We start from the raw sequence: 21,878 nt of genomic DNA on the forward strand, positions 1-21,878 counted from the left end.
GTGGGTGAAAAGACCAACGCCCCCTCTCCCCTCATTTTTTACTATAACATGTTGCTAGGTATAATTTTATTTTATATAAAAAGTGTTTTTGTGATTCCTCAGAGCCCAGGGATTGGTGCTGGTGGTTGAAGGGACCTGCCCCCGCCACTGCTTCATTTACTTCTCTGTCCAGGTGCTGTCAGAGCCTATCCCAGGACAGCAAGGTGGAAATCAGCACAGGAGACTCAGACTCTTGCAGATCCATTCATTCTGTGACTTCAGGGGTCACATATAAGGTCAATGTTTCTGGTCCCCGCCGGATCCGCACTGCCAGCTGGGATTGGGTTCGAACAGCTTCATAAATATCTTCAGCATTTTGTACCAGCTGCTCCCCAATGGCCAAGATCACATCACCTGGTCGTAGACCAGCCCTATGTTGAAAGACGAAGAAAGACAGAAAGGAAGGAGTAGCCAGCCCAGTTCAAAGGCACATGCACACCTCACCCATCCCCACCTCTCAGTACAGTGTGTCCCTCACCGGTGTGCAGGGGAGTCCAGGATGACTTTATGGATGAGCACGCCATGCTGAACATCAGGAAAGCTTGGTTCTCGAAGCTGTAGCTCAGCAAGAATGCTGAAAGGACACAGATTACCCGGTTAATCAGACTGAGGCACTCTCCTCATCTTGGATTCACCTCAAATCTCTCATCAACACACTGACAGCTGTATGGACAGGGCATGCACTAGGTACCCTAGACAAAGGCAATTCACTTTCTGCTTCTGGCAGTTAGGAAGTGGGACATGTATATAAAAGGTAATTAATTCCAAATGACACACAATGTTAAATCAATAGCAGTAAGGTCATCCTAAAATCCTAAGAGAAGCTTTAAGGAGAGAGTAAAACTTAAGCTGCCCCTAGAAGGACGGGTCTGATATTTAACTATAAAAACAAGAACAACATAAATAAAAACATGGGAGTAGGAAATAAGGTTGGCTGTAACAAAGTATATGCACGTGGGAAGGTAGAATTGGAGACAAATGGAAAATGGCTCCTAAACACAGGTTAATGGAGTAACGGGATGAAATCCATCTGGTGCAGGTGTGCAAACTGGAGGGGGTGAGAAAGTCATGATGACGAGAGAGGACAGCTCTTCTGATAGCTCCACATGTGAGGCACCTCAGATAAGGAGAGAATTGATAGAGTAGAACAAAGCTCTACAGAACTGCCAAGTTGCCCACAACTGAGTACACTGGTGGTCCTACAGGCCACTACTGAAGCTCATACCTGGGAGTCAGGGTCAGCATCATCACCCCAATGTAGCGGCGCTGGGACCCACTGATTCCAAGAGAAGAATCTGTGATAGAGGGACAAATGAGCCCCACCCAGCTATATCCTTCCTTCCCCTCCCTCTCCTAATAAACCCTTCTCCAGCCAGGCCCAATGAATGCCCCTCCCCCTAAGCCAGACTCACTCTTCTTTTCTCCACGATGCAGAAACTCTCGTAGGCGATCAGAAGGGATGGCAAAGGAGATTCCAGCTGTGACCTTCATGGTATTCACCCCAATCACTTCCCCATCCTGCAGGGGACAGAGCCCACTATTCCCTAACCCCGACAAATAGGAGGAGATGGGGATACCTGAAGAGTATCAGGGAGCGATGGGGAGTTGGGGAGATCTGATTGGATTCTGGGAGACTGCTCAGAATCTTGACCAAACATCGTTGAATTAGGGAAAACCCACCCCTTCCACACTGACCTGGAGCAGGGATTCTTGGAAAGAAGGATGTCCCACTCACCAGGTTAACCAGGGGACCTCCAGAGTTTCCAAACTGCACGACAAGGAGAATATATGGAAGAGATTCAGGGACTCTATGCCTGGGGGCATAACCATAACCAGGATGTAGGCAATTTCTCCAAAGTCTCTCCCAGTCCATAAATGAGTAGCCACATTTTTGCAGCCCAACCTCTGTATATCAGCTCATCCACCATCTATCACGGTTGGTGCCTACACCACAAATCCTCTCCCTGCTCCCCCAACCCAGTTTGTCATTTCTCTCATATCAGGACGCACATCAATAGCTGCATCGGTCTGGATGTATTCCACATTGGTTTGGGGGAGGCCCAGGTCTCTGGCTGGACGCTGAGCCGAGCTGACAATGCCAGATGTGATTGTGTTCTGCAGTGCAAAGGGACTTCCCATGGCAACAACAAACTCCCCTTGCCGGACATCAGCTGAGCGTCCCAGGGGCAGTGTGGGGAGAGGCTCCTAAGGGAGAATGGGTACAAGAAAGCTGTCATCTGGCGATATGAGCAAATTCACAGCCCCAAACAGACTGGGCCCGGCCAGACGCCCACCTTAGTCTGAATCCTCAGCGTGGCAATGTCTGCTACGGGATCCACAGCTGTGACCACAGCCTCATACGTGTCGCCGCTAGGCAGCCTCACACGGACTCGGCGCCGATCAGCCACCACATGGGCGTTGGTAACGATGAGCCCGTCGGCAGCCACCACGAATCCTGAGCCATTCGAGATAGGGACTTCGCGGCCGGAGAAAGGGTGCCTGGGATGGGGGGAAAGCACGGATGTGGGGGGGCTCAAACCCCTCCTGCTCCCCCCGCCCTCTAGCCTGCGGCTTCCGTGCCTCCTGGTCTACCCCACCGTTACCGGCCCAAGATCTCGATATAAACCACGGCAGGTGCCGTCTTCTCCACCACGTCTGCGATGAAGTTGTACTGGCTCCGGGGAGAGGTGGGCGGCGAGCCGAGGACCGAGGCGAGGACGGCCGGAGGACCCCGACCCCCGCCCCACAACAACAACAGGACTGCCCCCCCGGCGCCCAGCGCCACCGCCAGCCACACGCGAGGACGGGTTCCAGGGGTCCCTGAGTCCTCCCGCGTCCGGGGATCTGGGTTCCCCCCAGTCAGCTGTGCTCGGGAATCCGAAGTCCCCGATGTCAGACATGTCCGTTGTTCAGGGACCCCCCCAGACAACCGGGCCTGGAGACTGGGGGTCCCATGAGTCACTCGGGCCCGAGGGTCAGAAGTTCCTGACGTCAGCAGGGCCCGGAGGTCAGGGGTCAACAGGGGTCCCTTCCCCCAGCGAACCCCCCGCAAAGCCCGCCATCCCCGTAGGCTCCAGCCTGCACCCTGCCCCGCCCTCAGTGCAGCCATCAGCTCCGCCTCAGCTGCTTCCTCGCCCGCCCTACACAGAGGCGGCGCCCTGGACGCGAGCTGGCGGACAGCGGGACGCAGGGCACGCCGGTACCTGAAGTCCTCCAGAAGTGCACGCCAGAACCCAGGATTCCAGGAGCCGGCTCCGCCCCCGCCCCGCGAATGCCGGGAATTGTGGTCCCGGCAGGACGCAGGTTGTGAGGTGGCCCAAGGGCCCGCAAGGCATGCTGGGACCGCTAGCCCTTCCGGGGCGCCCCAGGATTTCGGGTCCGGGCACCCTGGGTTGATGCCCTGAGACTCCGCCTTCCCAAGAGCCCCTGCGGCGGGGCGCGAAGATGGCGCTGGCGGTGGTCCGACACCCCTGAAGCATTAGCGATGGAACCTCCCCCGGCGCCGGGGCCGGAGCGGCTCTTTGACTCGCACCGGTAAGAGTCTTGGCGGGAAGAGGCCGGCTCTCGCGTCCACTCGCCTTCGGCGCCCGGTCACCCCGCCTCTCGCCCCCAGGCTCCCGGGTGACGGCTTTCTGCTCCTCGCGCTGCTGCTCTACGCTCCCGTCGGGTTCTGCCTCCTCGTCCTGCGCCTCTTTCTTGGGATCCACGTCTTCCTGGTCAGCTGCGCACTACCAGAGAGCGTCCTTCGCAGGTGCCGACCCGGGCGCTCGGGGAGGGTCAGGGCTGGGCCCGCCCCGAGGCCGCGCAGTCACTGCTGCCTGTCCCCCCAGGTTCGTGGTGCGGACCATGTGTGCGGTGCTGGGGCTTGTGGCCCGGCAGGAGGACTCCGAACTCCGGGATCACCGCGTCAGGGTCCTCATTTCCAACCACGTGACACCTTTCGACCACAACATAGTCAACCTGCTCACCAGCTGTAGCACTGTGAGTGGGGGGGCGAAGCCGATAGCGCCACGGGGTGGTTCCTTGGGGACCACAAGATACTGAGCCTTACTCCTAGCCCCGCATCTCTACCTCATCTGTCAGTTTTTCTCACTTCTCAGTATTCTTTTCTCCTTGCTTTGTCTCCTCTCCGTTTCCAGCCTCTGCTCAATAGTCCTCCCAGCTTTGTGTGCTGGTCTCGAGGCTTCATGGAGATGGATGGGCAGGGGGAGTTGGTGGAGTCACTCAAGAGATTCTGCGCTGCCACGAGGCTTCCCCCCACCCCTCTGCTGCTGTTCCCTGAGGAAGAGGCCACCAATGGCCGGGAGGGGCTCCTGCGCTTCAGGTGGGTGAGCACAGGTATCGGTCTCCAACTGGGTGGTTGGTGGTCAGGCTTGGGGGCCCTTGCGTTTTCACAACCTTCTTCAGCCTTACTCCCTCCATTCCTAGTTCATTTTCCTCCGGTCCTTTTTCAGTTCTTTCTCCAGAATCTCTTTATTTTCCATTTATCTACTTGTACAGTTTGACAGTTCCTGTTTTAAGTCAGGTGTGAGCTGCTGCCTAGGCTGGCTGGAATCTCACTCTACCCTCTTTTCCTTTTTCTAGTTCCTGGCCGTTTTCTATCCAGGATGTGGTACAACCTCTTACCCTGCGAGTCCAGAGACCCCTAGTCTCTGTGGTGAGTGTGTGTTGGACAGGGAATCTCTGGGTCTTGGAGGGGAAGTTTCCCACTTCTGGCCCTGGCTTAGACCTCACTTCATGCCCTCCCCTCAGACGGTGTCAGATGCTTCCTGGGTCTCAGAATTGCTGTGGTCACTTTTCGTCCCTTTCACGGTGTATCAAGTAAGGTATTAACTGTCCTCACTTTATGGTGGCTGGGAAACACTCACCTCAAGGTCAAGGAAGTAGTTGCCTCTGCCCAGTCCATATGCAGATCTTTTAATATCAAGTTCCACCACAGAGGCAATACAAAGTATTTACTGTCTCCCCACCCTCACCACCACTATTCCATGAAAAGTATCAAAGTGAGGAGAGGGTGACAGCTTCTGCCCCAGGTGCCCCCAACATGGTCCTGGATTGTTTTTTGCAGGTGGCTCCGTCCTGTTCATCGCCAGCTGGGGGAGGGGAATGAGGAGTTTGCGCTCCGTGTACAACAGGTGGTAGGGTACACAGGCGGGGTGGAGGTGGGGTCTTTCCTTAGGCAGAGGGAGAGGAAGGCTTGAGACCTTGACACTTCCAACCTTCCAATTCTGCCTAGCTGGTGGCCAAAGAATTGGGCCAGACAGGGACACGACTCACTCCAGCAGACAAAGCAGAGCACATGAAGCGACAAAGACACCCAAGATCACGCCCCCAGACAGGTGTGTGGTCTCTGTACACAAAGTTTTTTGGGTTTTTTCCAGCCTATTGTAATTTTCTCCCTATCCTATACTAGTCAGCTTGTCCTTCCTCTTAGTTTTCCACTCACCATATTTTGGATTTCTTTTTTGCAGCCCAGCCTTCTTTCCCTCCCTCCCCTGGCCCTTCTCCTGATGTGCAGCTGGCAGCTCTGGCTCAGAGAGTCAAGGAGGTTTTACCCCATGTGCCACTGGGTGTCATCCAGAGAGACCTGGGTATGGGAAGGGGTAGCCTCACACAAGAAGACAGGCACAGAAAGGAACAGTGGGTGGTGAGGGGAGAAGGTGAGCAGAGACACAGACTCCCCTTTCCTCTCTTCCCTTCTCCCCAGCCAGGACTGGCTGTGTAGACTTGACTATCACTAATCTACTCGAGGGAGCTGTAGCTTTCATGCCTGAAGACATCACTGAAGGGATCCAGTCCCTTTCCACAGCCTCTGCCCCCAAGGTGAGACCAAGGAAATGGTCAGGTCCAAGACTTGGGGTGGGATGGGGCAATCTACATACTCCCAAGCCCTGACATCTCTTTTTCAATCCTGAGACCCTAGCACAGTGCCTCTCTTATAAAGTAGGCATTCGATGCGTGTTTAATGATGATGACTTCGCAAGCCCTCTGACATTGTGATCACCTCAGTTCCCCAGCTCTGGCCCGGTGACCCCTCAGCCCACAGCCCTAACATTTGCCAAGTCCTCCTGGGCCCGGCAGGAGAGCCTACAGGAGCGCAAGCAGGCACTATATGAATACGCGAGAAGGTGAGGGGCTTAGAGGACAATGGGTAGGAAGGGGCAGGTTGGAGAAGGGAGCTAAATATGGAGCTAATATGGCAAAGTCCACACAACGTCTTCTCCCTGTGTCCCATAGGCGATTCACAGAGAGACAGGCCCAGGAGGCTGACTGAGCACAGGATGGCACCCAGAGCCGCAGGCCGGAGACTGGGGGCAGCCCTTACCCAACTCACAACAGGCCGGATGAGTGGGTGGTAAAATGGGAGGGATGGGGCTCCCCCCAATGTCACATTAAATTCAGGGTTTTCACTCAAGGTCTCTGTTGCTTCTCTGGGTCTCAAAAACCCCTTGAGCAGGTTCCTTTTCCCTTGGTTTGGGGGAATGGGAGTGAGGGCCTCTTGGGGGGTTTGTGAGGGGGTGGTCTGAACGGAACTGTCTGAAATTACCTCCGTGTGTCAAGAGATGAGCGATATTAAGGAAGTGTAACTGAACTGAAGACTCAGCAGCAACTGGACTGTAACTTGGGTGTTGAGCCCTGATTTGTGAAGAAACAGCTGCAAAACTACAAGTCCCAGAATGCCTTTCGCTAATGAGCACAGTACACAGGTGTTTATAGAGTTCACACATGCTCAGTGTGGTGGCTGGAGCCTGTTTTCCATAGGCTCCTGACTGTGTTAAATAAGGTGGAGCAAATGGCCCCACCCTAAAACCAGTCTTTACGATTCAACATTTGAGCCAAGCCCCAGGGTGGAGCCGGAATTTACCTTTGTACTTCACCCAGGCCAGGGTTGGTGGTGACTGGCTGGGTGGGTCTCGAACTGGCTGCCATCCTGACGCGTCTCAGAGCTGCAAGCAGGTTTGAATCCAGGATCCTTGTGGCCCTGTTCCCCAGTTCCTGTCTCCCCTCCTCTTCTTATTCTTTATCCTTTTCTCCTGGGGACCTCCTCACAGGTTAACAGGTCTCACATAATTCCTGCTGCCCCTGAGGACCCGTATTAGTCACAGGATTGTTACTGTCTGACTACAGGGTAATAGTCCACTTTTGATAGTTCCTTACTTGGAGACTCAAGTCTTCACTATTCCCTAGCAGGCAAGAAATGCTGGGAAGGATGGACCCCAGTGCATTATCACCTGAGGGTACAGGTTAGGGATCAGGGCTGAGGTGGGAAGATGGTGTCAGCCACCAAATATGAGCCCTTAATGACTGCCCTGCCTTCTGTAGGTCCTGGCAATCAGCACCATGGCCTCTCAGCTTCTCGGGCTGGCAGAGGAGTCTGGCCCAAGCCCTGGGGAGTCTGGACTGGCTGTGAACCCCTTTGATGGGCTCCCTTTCTCTTCTCGCTACTACGAGCTGCTTGAGCAGCGCCGAGCCTTGCCCATCTGGGCTGCTCGCTTTATCTTCTTGGAGCAATTGGAGAGTAGCCCCAGTGGAGTGGTGCTGGTGTCTGGAGAGCCTGGCTCTGGCAAGAGCACCCAGGTCGGGGGAGATTCTGGGATTGGACAAAGGGAGGGATTAGGGAACTGGCCCTTCCCTGGACAAAGGGGGTTGGGCTGCAAGGGGTGAGAGGGGAGGTGGGCAAAGGGAGACTGGTTCGGGTGGCTGGTGAAGGACCAGGGGACTCCCTAAATCAGGAGATTAAACTGGCTATAGCTCCCCCAGCATTTCTAACAAGTCCTGTATCTCACTGACTGGTTGTCCTTCCCCACCTCTACCCCAGATCCCTCAGTGGTGTGCAGAGTTTGTACTGGCCAGGGGGTTCCAGAAGGGCCAGGTAACTGTCACTCAGCCCTACCCGCTGGCAGCCCTGAGCCTGGCCCTGCGGGTTGCTGATGAGATGGACCTGACCCTGGGCCATGAGGTTGGATACAGCATCCCCCAGGAGGACTGCACTGGGCCTGACACCCTACTCAGGTGGGGCCTCCTGCAGGCCTGACCCATATCTGATTCCCCTCACCCGGTAGAAACAAGCCCAGTTCTCTGACATCTCACCATACCCTCCCTCAGCCCAGCTCACCCTTTAAATCATGCATGATGCAACTGCTGAATTAAGCCCTTTAACACCTGCTAGGGACTCAGACATTCAACCTCACCCTCATCATGAAAGTCTCGCTTTCCTAGCTGGAGTACAGCTTGAGAACAAAGTGTCACCCTTGTTTTGGGGGTTGGGGGTCACAGTTAGGAGTCCACAGGCTCAGGAAGTCAGTCACAAGGTCTTTTTCTGACCTTCACTATCAAAGTCTAGGCCCCTTGGGGAGAAGCTCGCTTGGACTTCTGGGGCTGGTCAGTGTCCACACTGACTCCTCTGCCTACTGCCAATGTCAACAGGTTTTGCTGGGACAGGCTGCTTCTGCAGGAGGTGGCCTCGACCCGGGGCACTGGAGCCTGGGATGTACTGGTGCTGGATGAGGCTCAGGAGCGGTCAGTGGCCTCAGACTTGCTCCAGGGGCTGCTGCGAGATGCCAAGCTGGGAAACCTTCCAGGGGACCCTAGAGTGATTGTGGTTACTGACCCAGCCCTTGAACCTAAGCTCCAAGCCTTCTGGGGCAATCCTCCTATTGTGCATGTACCCAGAGGGCCTGGCGAGTGTCCCACTCCCATCTACAGGGACTCTGTCCCCACTGATCGAGTAGAAGCTGCCTGCCAAGCCGTGCTTGAATTGTGTCAGCAGGAAGCTCCAGGAGATGTGCTTGTGTACCTGCCCAGTGAGGAGGTAAAAGGGCTGCAAAAGGAGGTACTCATGTACCAGCTGCCTGGCCCGGGGGACGGGAGCAGTGCTTGTTAGGAACATTAGAGTTGTAGGGTTTACTCCCTGTTGGGGTCCTGAGGGAAAACTCAAGGATTTCAGGCTAGAGGTCTACCACCCTCTTTTTGATCCCATCTAATGCAGAGATTTGTGTTTCAGTGAATTCCTGAAGTTATAACACCCCCACCTTTGTGAGTATGTGCATTTTTTCAGAGTGAAGGGCCATAGCTTTCATCAGTTTTTCAAAGGGGTCTGTGACCCAAAAAGGTGAGAACTGTCCTAATGCCCTGCCCCTTTCCTCAGGAAATTTCCCTGTGCTGTGAATCCTTGTCCAGGGAGGCAGGGCACTTGGCTCTCCAAAGGCCTCCACCACAGGTGCTGCCCCTTCACCCAGGCCATGGTCAAGCCATTCAGGCTGTGTACCAGGACATAGACTCAGGTGTCCGAAAGGTCGTGGTCACTCACTGGCTGGCTGACTTCTCCTTCTCCCTCCCTTCCATCCGACATGTCATCGACTCAGGACTGGAGCTTCGAAGTGTGAGTGAGAGAGATGAGGGCATGTGGGGACTAAAGATGGAAATGGCCCGCTCTGATCTGTCTTGACTTGGATTGGGGGGCGGTGACAGGTGTACAATCCTCAGATCCGAGCAGAATCCCAAGTATTGAGGCCAATCAGCAGGTGTCAGGCAGAGGCAAGACGACTGCGGGCAAGAGGGGTCCCACCAGGTAAGAGCCTTTGCCCTCCCTGAGGTCAAACACGACAGAGGCACCAACACGCCAGCCCTGAGAAATCTACAGTGGTCTTCTTTCCCAGGTCTTTCTCCCCTCAGGATCCTGCTTCTGCCTGTATCCTAAGTCCTTCCTAGAACTAGAGGCTCCCCCACTGCCCCAACCCAGGGTGTGTGAGGAGAATCTGAGCCCCCTGCTATTACTACTAAAGAGGAGACAGATTGCAGAGCCAGGGGAGTGTCACTTCCTGGACCGGCCTGGTGAGCACCCATCCTGCCCAAGTCCTAACATGTGACCGCCAGGCTCTGGGACCCCTGCCTTGTCAGCCCTGTTACCTCACCAGCTCCAGAAGCACTGATGCAGGCCCTGGAAGACCTAGACTATCTGGCAGCCCTGGATGATGACGGTGACCTGTCAGACCTGGGAGTCATCCTTTCAGAGTTCCCCCTGCCCCCTGAGCTGGCCAAAGCCCTGCTGGCCTCGTGCGAGTTTGACTGTGTGGATGAGATGCTCACCCTCGCCGCCATGCTCACCGGTATAAATTACCTCTCTCTCTGGCTCTCACGGCCACTTCAGTCCTCCCCTGGGTATTTTGGTCACTTACGGCTGGCCCTTACCCTAAGCTCCAGCCTCCACCCCTCACAGTGCCTAAAGAACAAGACTTGATCACTTAACCCTCTCCTATCTCTAGCCTTTTCCCTCTGCTGGTTCTTGCCCCTTAACTTGCTGAAATCTCTCCTATCTGTTATTACTAAACTCCATACCTCTCTTCCTCAACCCGGTACTCCCCTTCAGCTCTACAGAATAATCTCTATCCTGTTCTATCTAGTGTATTCCTCACCCACTGCATTCCAGCTTCAGGCCCAACACAACTACTGAAATGACCTTCAGCTCACTAGTGACCTCCCAGAGACCTAATCCAGTGAACACTCGTGAGCCCTTATTCATGACCTTCTTTTGACACTTGAGAATGGCAACCACTCCCACCTTGAAACTGCCCCTTCCCTGAGCCTCTGTGACCCACTCCTTGCAGTTTCCATCCTACCTTTCTAGCCATCCCTTTAACCTCTTCCTGGGGCTCTTTGTCCTCTGCTCACCCACTGGAAGTTGGACTTCAGGGTTCTATCCTTGCCCCTTTTATCTTCTCACTCCCTGAACTCTCTGAGCAAGTTCATCCACACCCATGGTCAGAAGTGCCACCTTTACACTTAAAATTTCCAAACCTTGTATCTCCCTGCCAATACCATTCTTCTGAATCTTAGATTTATATATCTGACTTTTGACAGACATTTCTACCAGAGGTCCACAGTACCTCAGCCCAGAACTGAACTCAAGCACTTTCTTTCTTTCTTTTTTTTTTTTAAGGAAGATTAGCCCTGAGCTAACTACTGCCAATCCTCCTCTTTTTGCTGAGGAATACTAGCCCTGAACTAACATCCATGCCCATCTTCCCCTACTTTATATGTGGGACGCCTACCACAGCGTTGCTTGCCAAGCAGTGCCGTGTCTGCACCCGGGATCCAAACCGGCAAACCCCGAGCCGCCAAAGCAGAACGTGCGCACTTAATCGCTGCGCCACCGGGCAGCCCCCTCAAGCACACCTCACCACCACCACAAAATCATACCATCATCTCTGCAGCTCCACTATCATTCTAATCTAGTCATCTAGACTAATCTTTCTCCGGGCTCTTTCATTTTTATCTCCTAAATGGTTTTTTTAATTCGTCTGCTCTTCACCATACTCACTGTCAGTGCCCATGTTAGATCCTCGTCACTGCTCAGCTGGATTCCTTTAGTAGCCTCCTAACTACTCCTGTGAACAACTTCAAACACATGGACTCTCTTACTTAAAAGCTCTTCTTCAGCAGCTATTCTGTACCTCCCAGACAGAATGTAAACTCATTTGCATGGCACATCCAGCCTCTCATGCCCTGGCCCCCGTACCTACCTCTCTAGCTTTATCTCCTGCTACTCTGCCACACACGCCATTCCCTCCACTTATACAAGGTGCTTGCAATTCTCCAAACATGCCAGGCTACTCACTTCTGTGCCTTGCTGTTCCCATAGTCTAGAATACTCTCTCTGTCCCTTCTCCACCAAGCTAATTCCTACTCAGACTTCAGCTGTTGGCCCCCACACCAATCAAGTTTGTTTACTTGTTCTTCTCTCCCACCAGACTCTAAGCTCCCTGAGGGCAGAGACTGCCTTTCATTTATTTATCTCCAATGTCTGATAAAGTGCATAGCACCTAGAAGTCATCAATGTCTTTTGAATAAAGCTCCCAAAGTGACAGTTCTACCTTTTCAGTGTCCTACCTGTACTGCTCTCTTGTCTCATTCCCCAAATCAACCTTCCTCTCTTCTGCCTCCAGCTGCCCCTGGGTTTACCAGTCCTCCGCTCTGTGCAGAAGAAGCTGCCTTGCGACGGGCCCTGGAACATGCAGATGGTGATCACAGCTCTCTGATTCAGGTGTATGAAGCCTTTATACAGAGTGAGTGGCCCACTCTGCATCCTCTTATAGAATCCCAGGTTTTCCCAAGAGGGGAAGTGGTGTGCAACCAGCTGACAGATCTCTCTGCCCAGGAAGAAGAGGCCTTTGGCCAAGTGTTGAGTTCTTTCGGTGATCTCAAGGACTTTAGTTGTAGCTGAAGTTTCCACTCCTTTCCTCTCCTAGGTGGAGCAGACAAGGCTTGGTGCCAGGCTCGGGGTCTAAACTGGACAGCTTTGTGCCAAGCCCATAAACTTCGAGGAGAACTCCTAGAACTCATGCAACGAATTGAACTTCCTTTGTCCCAACCAGCCTTTGGCTCTGAGCAGAATCGCAGAGACCTTCAGAAAGCACTGGTGTCAGGATACTTCCTCAAGGTTAGGGGGAAGAGTTGGGGTGAGGGTCATAAAAGGAGCAGAAGGCAGAGGGACCAAAGATTGGTATACCACCTCTAAAACTGGGGTCCAGTTGGCCACTCAAAGGATTCTTTAGAACCAGGAGAAACTTTTCCTTTGAGTCTTTGTAGTACAAGGGGCTATGGAAAACGCCATATGGTGTGAGAGGGACTGTAACACCTAGAGATAATGCCTTACTTTTAATACTTTCACCACCCTTACTAATTCCTTCTCAGCCCCCTTTTCTTTCTTCTACTGTCTGCTTCTCTCTCACTTATTCCTTCAATATCTTTGCCTTTCAATGAGGTGGCCCGAGACACAGATGGGACTGGAAATTACCTGCTCCTAACCCATAAGCATGTGGCCCAGCTCTCCCCATACTGCTGCTACCGAAGCCGCCGGGCTCCAGCCAGACCCCCACCGTGGGTGCTTTACCACAATTTCTCCATTTCCAAAGACAACTGCCTTTCCATTGTTTCTGAGATCCAGCCACAGATGTGAGTTCCCTGACACCATCCTACATCGCCCATTCCTTTTCCTGGGGCCAAAATTATGGCTGGGAAGTTAGAGAACCCTAAGAAGAGGAAGGGATCATAGTGATTTGTAGTAGCATATGATTTGAGGAGACAGGGTTTGTGGAAGGGGTAGTGAGAAGTTTAAGAAGCTGCATTATAAGAGAGGATACAGAAATCATCTAATTATGAGTCTCTCTGTCAGGCTGGTGGAATTGGCCCCTCCATACTTCCTGAGTAACTTGCCCCCCAGTGAAAGCAGAGACCTCCTGAACCAGCTGAGGGAAGAAATGGCAGATTCTTCTACAGGGAGTGAATCCTCCTCCACCCAAGAGCTTGGAAATGCCTGTGTCCTGCAGTGACCTGCCAAGGAATAGAGCTGAGCTCATCTCATCACATCAGATCCTCCCTCAGGCTAGCACCAAGGCAGCCAGCCAGATTTAGAGGCCCACAGTTTAGGGTCAAATGTAAATCCTGGAACCTGAGTCTCAACAAACGATGGGCTGGGAGTAGAGGCAATCGGGTAAGCCGCAGTCTACATAGGGTAGAACCCTTTCCTTAGCTTTCTTCTATTTATTGGAGAGGAACTGACATACTCCCCATAACCCCAATTTATGCCAAACCCATCCTTGTGCTCCCTTTTGGTCTATAAAAGGTCTTTTTCTATGGTGTCAAATTTGAGTTTGGTTCTGCAGCAGCATATACAACATCCATGAGTTAGAGATGACAATATCAAAGACTCAGGGCCAACTCCTCCAGAGATATCCTCTTGCCCGATTCCCACCTCTGGTCAGGCCTTTGTGCTATGACCAACCTAGCTGTCACTAACCCAGAACACGAGAAGTTTGACTACAATTGGCCTTTGACCCTGCATAAATCTCACTTCCTTCTATCACACTGCTCCTGCCTCCAGGGGAGGAAGAATATAGGAATCAGACAAAATCTTCCCTTTCATCCTCATGAAACTTAAATCCTGCCCCTTCATAAACCTCAGAGCTATTGCAACCATCCCCAAACTCTCAACTTCCCATCAACAAGCTTCCCAGCAGCCCCTGGCCCACCCACAAGCTAAAGTCTTTCTAACAACTTCAGGAACACCATGTTTTCCTTTCTTTCCAGTTGGGTACACCTTTCCCTTTTCTTCCCTTGGACTCTTAACTTTGCTCTCCTCCATCATCTTGCACATTGTAAATGTCTTTGTAGAATTTGGTGGAAAGATTTTATCGTTAGAATTCTGCTTTTCTTAGAGTTTCCTCCCTTGAAGATTCGTCATTCCATCTGTCTTCACCTCTATGTAGATGTCAGTGACCTCCTGCAACGGTGCTTTTCCAGAACTTATTCTCTCTAGGTCTAGGATTTAGTTTTGCCTACAGAGTTAATCTTGCTCCTATCTTCCCAATTGCCTTTCATCATCCACAACACCATTGATTTCCTGATCCTCTATATTTCCAACCTTGGAATTATCTTTGATTCTTCTTAGGTCTGTCACTTCCTAATTATTTGCCAAATTCTGCTCACCCTAACTCCACTGGGCCCATTAACTTTGCCCACTGCTTCCCCCCTCTCCCCTCTCCATCCCTGAGGGACACCCAGCCAGATTAGTGTTCCTAGATTTTCTCTTTCATCGGGGATATAAGTATCTGCCTCGCCTGCCGCCCAGGCGCCTTGTGAGGCTGAAGTGGTAGGACGTAGTCAGCAGTTGAACATACACGAACAACATGAGGCTCAAAGTCAGGAAGGAATCCTTAGCGATTATTTTACAGTTGAAGGATGAGATGCCCGGCGTGGATAACCCCCTGGTTCCTGTCACAGTCAGTGAGACCCTCGCTCTCCAGCACCTCCTCCACTACTCCGCTGTCGTTGACACCTTCCTTCCTTCCTTCACACCTTTGGTACGGACCCAGGCAGCTCGGGCTGCCGCTGCCCCATCCCAACGCGGCTTTCAACCGGCTCCGGCTCCGGGGTACCCCAGCTCCGACCCACCCACGGAAGAGTCCGGAGTCCCTCAGGAGAGCAGCTCCCATTGGCCAGCCCGCCCCCATCCCCGCACCTCATTGGCTACCGTCCTACAGGTCCCGCCCTCTTGGCGCCCGAGGTTCCAGCCTCTGTGCAACGGTCTGCATGAAAAATGGCGGGAAAGGCCGCGTCTAAGTGCGCTGGGCAACCGCGCAACACTGGCCTGGGAGCCCGCGGTGGCCGAGGAGCCCTCGACGGTAGCCTGAGGGCCAGCTCCTCCTCACGCGCTCCGCTGCCACGGGACCACAGCTTGGGCAGCTGGGTGCTCCACGCGGCGCCTCGGTTCGGAAAAGAGCCCTCGGCCGGTCGAGCAGGCGTCGCTCACACCACCGAGGCGAGCCCGGACACGGAAGCCACCTTGTTGTCCTCGGCCCAGGGCTGCAGGTTCTGCAGCGCGAACAGCGACGAGTTGTGCAGGCAGAGCGGGTCCGGGGGCAGTGGCGGCCGCAGCGGCCGCGGGAGTGCGTCCTGCTGCAGGTGCAGGAGCAGCCGGCCGGCGCGGTGCCGCTCCGCCTCGCGCTCCTCCGCCGTCTGGCGCCTGGGCGGGCGGAGACGCGGGGTCAGCGAGGCTGCTCGCACCGCCCGCGCCGCCACCTGACTCCGCCCGCGGCCCCTCGCCCGCCCCCGCCTCACCGCCACTTGGTGCGCCGGTTCTGGAACCACGTCTTGACCTGAGCGTCGGTCATGCGCAGGGCCTTGGCCAGCGCCGCCCTCTCGGCCGAGGCCAGGTACTTCTGGCGTAGGAAGCGCCGCTCCAGCTCCAGCACCTGCGAGCGGGAGAAGGACGTGCGCGGCTTCTTCCGCTTCGGCGGGGTCCGGTTTTGGTAGGGGTGGCCTATGCGGCGCGTCCCGGAGAAGGGCGAGAGAGCGGCTACAGGGAGAAAGCAAGGCAGCGTTTGGGGGCGGCCCGAGGTGTCGCTGAGGGCTCGGCTGCCCAGGCCGCGGAGCGCCCGCGCGTGGGGCTGCTGGGTGCCCAAGCTCGGCCCCGCATCAGACAAAAAAGGGTCCCGGCAGAAACGGCCCTCCCCCTGAGTGAAGGAGAGACGTCCCCTAACTTCGCCCTGCCCTAGACAAAAAAGGGCCCCAGCACAAACGGCCCTCCCCCTGAGTGAGGGAGAGACGTCCCCTAACTTCGCCCTGCCCTCCCCGCGGTGTGGACAGTGGACTGCAGCGGAGGACGCGGGCATCGACGGCAGCTCCCTCCCCATCGCCTCTCAGAAGCGGGACGGAGAGATACAAGTTAGGGGAAGATGCCCTGGGATGATGGGGGGCTATGAAAGGGGACCTTAAGTTGGAGCAGAAGGATCAAAGATGAGGAAACCGAGTCAGTGTGCGGCACGGCGCTGGAGGGGTCGGGTAACCTCACCCGTGAGCCGGTCCTTGGCAAAGCGGCGGCCGCTGTCCATCCAAGGGAAGGTGAGTCCCGCTAGGCCCCCGGCGCCGCCCAAGCCCGAGGGTCCAGGCACCGCAGGCGCGCCTCCCGCGGGCGGCGGCACTGGCAGCGGGCGGTGCGCCGGGACGCGGATCACGCCGCCCGGGCCCACGCCGGAGCTACCGGGCAGCGGGGCCAGCGAGCCCGCGGGGCTGTAGCTGGAGGCTCCGTGAAATCCACCCGAGAACGCCGCACTCTCCCCATGGCCCTGGCCCTGGCCCTGGCGACCCGGGCCTAGACCGCTCCCGGGGGGTTCTGGGCAGCTCAGGATCTGGTCGATGCCGAAGCTGATTGGCTCGTGGTGCGGGAGGTTGTGCGAGGCCAGCACCGCCGGCTCCATGGGTCCGGGTCAGGGAGGACCGCAGGAGGTTCGGGGGTTGGGGAGGACGCCCCAGGCAGCTCTGGGAGCCCAGCAGAGGAGCGCTCGGGGCGGCGACCTCAGGGGCCCGCGGGGCTGGCCACGGCGGGGCGCCGGGGACCCCGGGACGGCTTCATCCCTGTGCACCCGGAGTAGCCGCGCTCGTGCCGGCCTCTGCCGGGCGTCGGCACAGGGACTTGCATCCCTGGGGAGCGCGACCTGCCGGGGCCCCAGGAGCGCCCTTGCTGGCTCTGAAGCGCGGATGGACGCTGGGCTGCCGGGGCCTCTGCCCGAGTCCGGGGTGGAGAGGGTTGGCCGGCTCCGGCTGGGGCAGTGACTGACAGATCAGCCTCGGTGGGCAGTGGGGGCTGGGGGTAGGGCAGGGGCGGGGCCGGGCCCGTTAAAGGGGAAGAGACGCCTGTTTGCGCCAAGCGCGGGGAAGACTGGCCAGCGGGAATGGTGGGGGTTGAGGGGGTGGTGGTGAGGGTGTTAGGAGCCAGGCTCAGCACGGGAGGGGCCAGAGCACGGGCCGCTGCACGCTGAGTCAGCCGAGATGAGCACCGCAACTCCATCCTCACCGGCCTCTGTCTTTGGGCTTCCTCAGCCCCACCGGCTTCCTCGCAGGTGCCTCCTCCCACAGCCCCTATTCTTCACCTCCCGATGGGTCCTGCCTGCCGACTCTCGGATTCGTTGTGGCCCCCGCCTAAGTGTCCTTGAAGACCAAATCTCGTTGTGGCTTCCTGGCTGCGATGGGAAGCTGTTGGGGAACGGCGCACCGGAGAGTTGGAGGCCAGGGAGGAGGACAGGTGTGGGAAGGGGGTGGCAGGGAGGGTCCGGTGGGCTGGGGCGGGGAACAACCACTCTAGACCGGTGATCCTGGTGCACCTCCCGGCCTCTTGCGTAGGGACCCTAGCTCCTTCCAGGAGCGCCCGTAATCAGTGCCCTGTGTTTCTTAAAATTTCGTTTTTTCTGAAATAGGTGTAAAGCAGACCCGTGGCTCAACCCGGGCCAATGCAGGCCGGTGGGAGCTTGGGGCTGGCGTTCTGTCCCCGACAGGGGAGCACCAATGCGGGATTCTGCCCCTCCACTCTGCGCCTAGGAAATCTATTCTCACACACTCCCCCCATCAAAGGCAGAAGGACGAAATCGCCACAGGCGACACATAGGACCTCACTGAAACCTTCGGAGGGTCCCAGCTGCTTCACTTCCCATAGACGCTTCACCCCACCCAAAGTCCCAGAAACTGTGCCTGGAGCGTGTCAGAGAAGTGAGGTGGGGAAAGACCGAAGCTGCTCGGTGACCTTGTGACCTCTGGCTGCCGACCCAAAAGCTGGGAGTGTGTGAACTCTGCGTCCTTCCCCGGAATGGGACCCCCGGCCGGGCGGGCCCCTGCGCCTTAGACCCGCCCCCGCCGCCGCCCGGCCCGGTGCAGGCCGCCATAATCGGGTTAGCTGGGTCGGAATTACATTACCTTCCCCGGCCCGCCCCGGCCCCGGGGGGGCCCTGGCGCCTCCGAGCCGGTGAGACTGGGCGCAAGGAGGGGGATGTGCCTACCACCCAGTGGCGGGTGGGCACCGATGAGCAGCTCGGCCTGCCTCTGACACGTGGTGGCCAAAGGACTCCGCCCCGCTGTGCCAGACCTAGCCCCTCACCCTAGCCCACACCGGTGCTCAGCTCCAGGCTGCCGGTTACCCGTGTGAACCGAAACGCCTTCTAAGTCTAGTAGATGGGTCTCCCTGGGAGCACGGATCTTCCAGGATCTCCTGGGAAAGACTCTGCCCCTCTGTTTTCCCCAGCAGATGGGCTGGCAGCCTGGTGCCTGGGGCAGGGTGAGAGGTCTTTTCTCTCCAGGGAACCAGGAATGATATTTGGGCATCTGGGAAGGAAGAGAAAGAAGAGAAAGAACGGAGTGGGCTTTCTCCCCACCCAAAGCCACCGGTGTTCAAAGAACACCTCAGTGTTCTCAGAAGCCTCAGTCTGAAGGGGGTGAGCCATGGGGGAGGGAGGCACTGGGCATTAATAACATGACATCCTCCCCCAACCTGTCCACCTCCATCATCCAATTTCTCCAGCCCTTCCCCCATCCTGCCCCTTCTGAAAGAGGGGTGTGTGTGTGTGTGGGGGGGGCTCCTGCCAATTTTGCAGCTGTGTTTTTGTCTTGGTGGAGAAGACAGACATTATCACCTCCCCTAGCCCTTCACAGAAGCCGGAGCACGCATCTCAGCAGTGGAGGGGTGGGGCTACTAGGGAGCATGAAACCTCTGCTGTTCAGGCAAAACCTCCAGAGAGGGTATGGGCCACTGCCCCCGGAGGAAAACAGAGAGCCTAGGGAGACAGCAAAGTAGAAAAGGCCTCTGAAGGGGACTGGCCTGCAAGTTAGAAGTCTGTCTGTCCCTTTTCCCACTCTAGGGGGCGGGCCTCTGAGGAGAGGGTGGGCACTAGTGTGTTTCTAACCAAGCTGAGTAAGTCCTTCTTGAATGAATTAATGAGTGAATCAACGAAGGAGAAACAAGCAGCAGCATGCAGACCTGTCTACGTGCTTCTATGTGTACTGTACATCCTGCCTTTTGAGGTCAGCACAGATGGCACTGCCATGCAGAGATTGACCAACTGATCCTTTGAGGACAATGCTCACAAGCCCCCGGAAGTACATACAGATCTTTTGGGGAGTTAAAAGAAAAAAAAATTTCAGTGCCCCACTTCAAGAACAAAAGGGTATGCAGTTTTGTCAGCGGCAGTCCTAGGAATTTCTCTGCTTGCCTCTGGCTCTCTGATCCCCTGATTTCCCAGAAAAGAGTGATTCCTGCTAGTTTATGTCTAAGATGGAGGCCCTGGAGTTGGCGCCCCGCCTCCCACACACACCGCTTTGGATCTGTCTCACCATATCCTGCGTGCATGTGGCCCCTAAACTCTCCGAGTTTTCAGGCCTCCAAGCCTGCAGCTTCACAGGAAGAGGTCAAGTTCCCAGCCTGTGCTCTTGTACCTTCCCTTCCTTCCTGCTTTTGGTGCAGTGTCCTTTCCTCAAGATGGTCCCCGCTCCTGTACCATCATTTCTCTCATCAACTTAGTCTTTCCTACCCTCAACTGTCTTAGGCCTCTATTATCTGGACAAAATCTTTGCCTGACTCAAGAGAAATTGTTTTTCTTTTCCCTTGTACTGCCCCCACACACTGCCTCCATTTCCTCACCACTTATTCTTTAACCTATGGCAATCTGGCTTCACTACACTACCCTGACCCTTTCTCAGAGACTTCCAGTGTCCATTATCCAGGACTTCTATGACATGTTTTACTTTGTTGATGACCAACCATTTCTTAAAATGCCCCTTTCGGTTTCTGTAATATTGTCTTATGCTACATCTTTGGACTTTCCTAGTCACTGCTTATGTTTTCCCTCCATTGCCTTTGCTTCTGCCACTGAAGAGTGAGCATACTTCCGAGCTCAGACTTCAGCTTTATCTCTCCCTACATCTGCTCAGGTTTCATCCACTCCAATAGTCCCATCTAGAACATCTACCCAGAAAACTCTGAGACCTCCATACCTGCTTCTGACACTTGTGCTCCAGCTCCTCTGTTCTAGCCTCCTGGCCAGCTCCAGCCTTCTGGCTCCTTTGCTGCAGCTACCTTAAGTGCAACAGGCTGGAGAACATGCTCCCCCCGCCCCCAAGCTCCTCATTCACTTCCTCCTATTATGCTTTCCTTTGAAGTGTTTCATATACAGCCCTTCCTTTCCATTTCCACTGACAAAACCCTAATCTAGGCTGTCATCGCCACTATCTACATTCATTCATTCATTTATCCAGAAAATTTTGATTGAACACCTACTATTCATGTGGCCCTGGAGATATAGTTGTAGACACAACAGAAAAAAAAATCCCCACTGAGAAACATACGTTCGAGTGGAGGAGGCAGGTGAAAAACAAGAAAAATATATATTAATAATAAATTCTAAGAAGAAAAATAAAGCAAGGAAGGGGGAGAAGAAGTGAAAGGGTGGTGGGGGGTGTGATTTATCTAGAGTGGTCACTGAAGGCCTCATTGAGTAAAGACCTGAAGTAAGAAAGGATCCATTTGGATATCTGAGCATTTCAAGCTGGTGACAGTGGGAGTATATATATCCTGGTGTATCTGTGGACCAAACAGTGAGGGGCTGTGTGTGACTGGAAGGACTGAGTGACTGTGAGAGACCATGCAAGGCCTTGAAGATCATTGAAGGACTTTAGCTTTTATTCTGATTGAAAAGGGAAGTTACTTGAAGGTTTTAAACAAAAAAGTAAGACACTTGATCGTTTAATTTTATTTTTAACATTTTTCAAGGTAAAACTGACACAATAAACTGCACATATTTAAAGCACAATTTGATAAATTTTGACATATGTATAGACACATGAAACCATCCCCACAATCAAGATAATAAACTTATCCATTAACTCAAAAAACTTTCGTTGTGTCCTTTTTTATTCCTGTTTTACCAGAACCACACTGAGCTGCTATGTTGAGAATAGGAGAAAGAGGAACAAAGGTGGAAGCAGAGGAAGCAGGCAAGACACTGCAATCATCCATAGGAGAGATGATGGTATTTTGTGCCAGGGAGGAAAGCAGTGGCTGTAGTAAAAAGTAGTTGACCAAAAATTCACTAATTTCCGGCTGGCCCAGTGGCGCAGCAGTTAAGTTCCAACGTTGGGCTTCAGTGGCCTGGGGTTCGCTGGTTTGGATCCTGGGTGTGGACATGGCAGCATGTGGCAAACCATACTGTGTTAGGCGTCCCATGTACAAAGTAGAGGAAGATGGGTACAGATATTAGCTAAGGGCCAGTCTTCCTCAACAAAAAGAGGAGGATTGGCAGCAGTTAGCTCGAGTTAGCTGCTCAATTTTACCTCAATTTTTTGAGGGCTAATCTTCCTAAAAAAAAAAAAATTCACTAATCTCCTAAATTCTTACTGTTTATCGACTCCAATTCACTCTGAAGATAAATGAACAAAAATGTTTCTTTCATACGGTAACTCCCTCTCTTCAAAAATGTTTGCTAGCTCCCTATTGCCCTCAGGCTAAAGTCCCAACTCCG

At 54.5% G+C, this 21,878-nt stretch overlaps 4 protein-coding genes and 1 long non-coding RNA gene across 11 annotated transcripts; 3 read left to right on the plus strand and 2 right to left on the minus strand.

The window, feature by feature from the left end:
- Window positions 1-49: 49 nt before the first annotated feature.
- HTRA2 (HtrA serine peptidase 2) lies at window positions 50-3,203 on the minus strand. 4 transcript variants are annotated; one of them, XM_046662290.1, is made up of 8 exons: window positions 2,643-3,203; window positions 2,334-2,538; window positions 2,050-2,244; window positions 1,735-1,807; window positions 1,452-1,616; window positions 1,265-1,334; window positions 518-613; window positions 50-410 (listed from the first exon to the last, which is right to left on the minus strand). In XM_046662290.1, the coding sequence occupies exons 1-8, from the start codon at window positions 3,146-3,148 to the stop codon at window positions 245-247; spliced, it is 1,476 nt and encodes a 491-aa protein (XP_046518246.1). In that variant the 5' UTR covers window positions 3,149-3,203; the 3' UTR covers window positions 50-244. The 4 variants fall into 4 exon arrangements, with proteins under 4 accessions (XP_046518246.1, XP_046518247.1, XP_046518249.1 ...); XM_046662291.1 differs by having other exon boundaries at window positions 1,452-1,583; window positions 2,643-3,202; XM_046662293.1 differs by having other exon boundaries at window positions 1,452-1,524; window positions 1,775-1,807; window positions 2,643-3,201.
- Window positions 3,204-3,406: 203 nt separating this feature from the next.
- AUP1 (AUP1 lipid droplet regulating VLDL assembly factor) lies at window positions 3,407-6,454 on the plus strand. The gene is made up of 12 exons (XM_046662294.1): window positions 3,407-3,573; window positions 3,653-3,790; window positions 3,870-4,020; window positions 4,179-4,363; window positions 4,624-4,696; window positions 4,792-4,865; window positions 5,108-5,174; window positions 5,276-5,378; window positions 5,511-5,630; window positions 5,747-5,862; window positions 6,049-6,167; window positions 6,277-6,454. Exons 1-12 carry the CDS (start codon window positions 3,524-3,526, stop codon window positions 6,311-6,313), a joined length of 1,233 nt encoding a protein of 410 aa, XP_046518250.1. The 5' UTR covers window positions 3,407-3,523; the 3' UTR covers window positions 6,314-6,454.
- Window positions 6,455-6,701: 247 nt separating this feature from the next.
- On the plus strand, window positions 6,702-13,740 carry DQX1 (DEAQ-box RNA dependent ATPase 1). Of its 4 annotated transcripts, none has more exons than XM_046660082.1 (12): window positions 6,702-6,996; window positions 7,363-7,617; window positions 7,859-8,052; window positions 8,467-8,851; window positions 9,188-9,421; window positions 9,526-9,610; window positions 9,715-9,873; window positions 9,957-10,148; window positions 11,985-12,104; window positions 12,288-12,478; window positions 12,803-12,993; window positions 13,214-13,740. In XM_046660082.1, the coding sequence occupies exons 2-12, from the start codon at window positions 7,381-7,383 to the stop codon at window positions 13,368-13,370; spliced, it is 2,145 nt and encodes a 714-aa protein (XP_046516038.1). In that variant the 5' UTR covers window positions 6,702-6,996; window positions 7,363-7,380; the 3' UTR covers window positions 13,371-13,740. The 4 variants fall into 4 exon arrangements, with proteins under 4 accessions (XP_046516038.1, XP_046516037.1, XP_046516036.1 ...); XM_046660080.1 differs by having other exon boundaries at window positions 6,703-6,996; window positions 9,511-9,610; XM_046660081.1 differs by having other exon boundaries at window positions 6,702-7,617; window positions 9,511-9,610.
- An 899-nt stretch (window positions 13,741-14,639) lies between these two features.
- On the minus strand, window positions 14,640-17,107 carry TLX2 (T cell leukemia homeobox 2). The gene is made up of 3 exons (XM_046660409.1): window positions 16,391-17,107; window positions 15,658-15,895; window positions 14,640-15,562 (listed from the first exon to the last, which is right to left on the minus strand). Exons 1-3 carry the CDS (start codon window positions 16,794-16,796, stop codon window positions 15,346-15,348), a joined length of 861 nt encoding a protein of 286 aa, XP_046516365.1. The 5' UTR covers window positions 16,797-17,107; the 3' UTR covers window positions 14,640-15,345.
- Window positions 15,754-21,244, plus strand: LOC124239046 (uncharacterized). The gene is made up of 3 exons (XR_006888502.1): window positions 15,754-16,440; window positions 17,419-17,620; window positions 17,793-21,244. It is a non-coding gene; the product is annotated as an uncharacterized LOC124239046 (long non-coding RNA).
- The last annotated feature ends 634 nt before the right edge of the window (window positions 21,245-21,878 follow it).

The sequence above is a fragment of the Equus quagga genome, chromosome 5 (assembly GCF_021613505.1).
Source record: "Equus quagga isolate Etosha38 chromosome 5, UCLA_HA_Equagga_1.0, whole genome shotgun sequence".
In the NCBI taxonomy this organism is placed as follows: domain Eukaryota; kingdom Metazoa; phylum Chordata; class Mammalia; order Perissodactyla; family Equidae; genus Equus; species Equus quagga.

What these genes read in the sequence shown, in the direction of transcription:
- HTRA2 (XM_046662290.1), bottom strand. Translation starts at nt 3,148, where the DNA reads ATGGCTGCACTGAGGGCGGGGCAGGGTGCAGGCTGGAGCCTACGGGGA. An exon ending in TATATCGAGATCTTGGGCCG is followed by an intron (nt 2,539 to 2,642) that starts GTAACGGTGGGG and finishes CCCCCATCCCAG; the next exon opens with GCACCCTTTCTCCGGCCGCG. An exon ending in CTGGACTCCCCTGCACACCG is followed by an intron (nt 411 to 517) that starts GTGAGGGACACA and finishes CTTTCAACATAG; the next exon opens with GGCTGGTCTACGACCAGGTG.
- AUP1 (XM_046662294.1), top strand. Translation starts at nt 3,524, where the DNA reads ATGGAACCTCCCCCGGCGCCGGGGCCGGAGCGGCTCTTTGACTCGCAC. An exon ending in AGAGACCCCTAGTCTCTGTG is followed by an intron (nt 4,697 to 4,791) that starts GTGAGTGTGTGT and finishes CCCTCCCCTCAG; the next exon opens with ACGGTGTCAGATGCTTCCTG. An exon ending in TGTCATCCAGAGAGACCTGG is followed by an intron (nt 5,631 to 5,746) that starts GTATGGGAAGGG and finishes CCTTCTCCCCAG; the next exon opens with CCAGGACTGGCTGTGTAGAC.
- DQX1 (XM_046660081.1), top strand. Translation starts at nt 7,381, where the DNA reads ATGGCCTCTCAGCTTCTCGGGCTGGCAGAGGAGTCTGGCCCAAGCCCT. An exon ending in GCTCTGGCAAGAGCACCCAG is followed by an intron (nt 7,618 to 7,858) that starts GTCGGGGGAGAT and finishes CCTCTACCCCAG; the next exon opens with ATCCCTCAGTGGTGTGCAGA. An exon ending in CAGGACTGGAGCTTCGAAGT is followed by an intron (nt 9,422 to 9,510) that starts GTGAGTGAGAGA and finishes GGGCGGTGACAG; the next exon opens with GTGTACAATCCTCAGATCCG.
- TLX2 (XM_046660409.1), bottom strand. Translation starts at nt 16,796, where the DNA reads ATGGAGCCGGCGGTGCTGGCCTCGCACAACCTCCCGCACCACGAGCCA. An exon ending in TGCCAAGGACCGGCTCACGG is followed by an intron (nt 15,896 to 16,390) that starts GTGAGGTTACCC and finishes TTCTCCCTGTAG; the next exon opens with CCGCTCTCTCGCCCTTCTCC. An exon ending in AACCGGCGCACCAAGTGGCG is followed by an intron (nt 15,563 to 15,657) that starts GTGAGGCGGGGG and finishes CCGCCCGCCCAG; the next exon opens with GCGCCAGACGGCGGAGGAGC.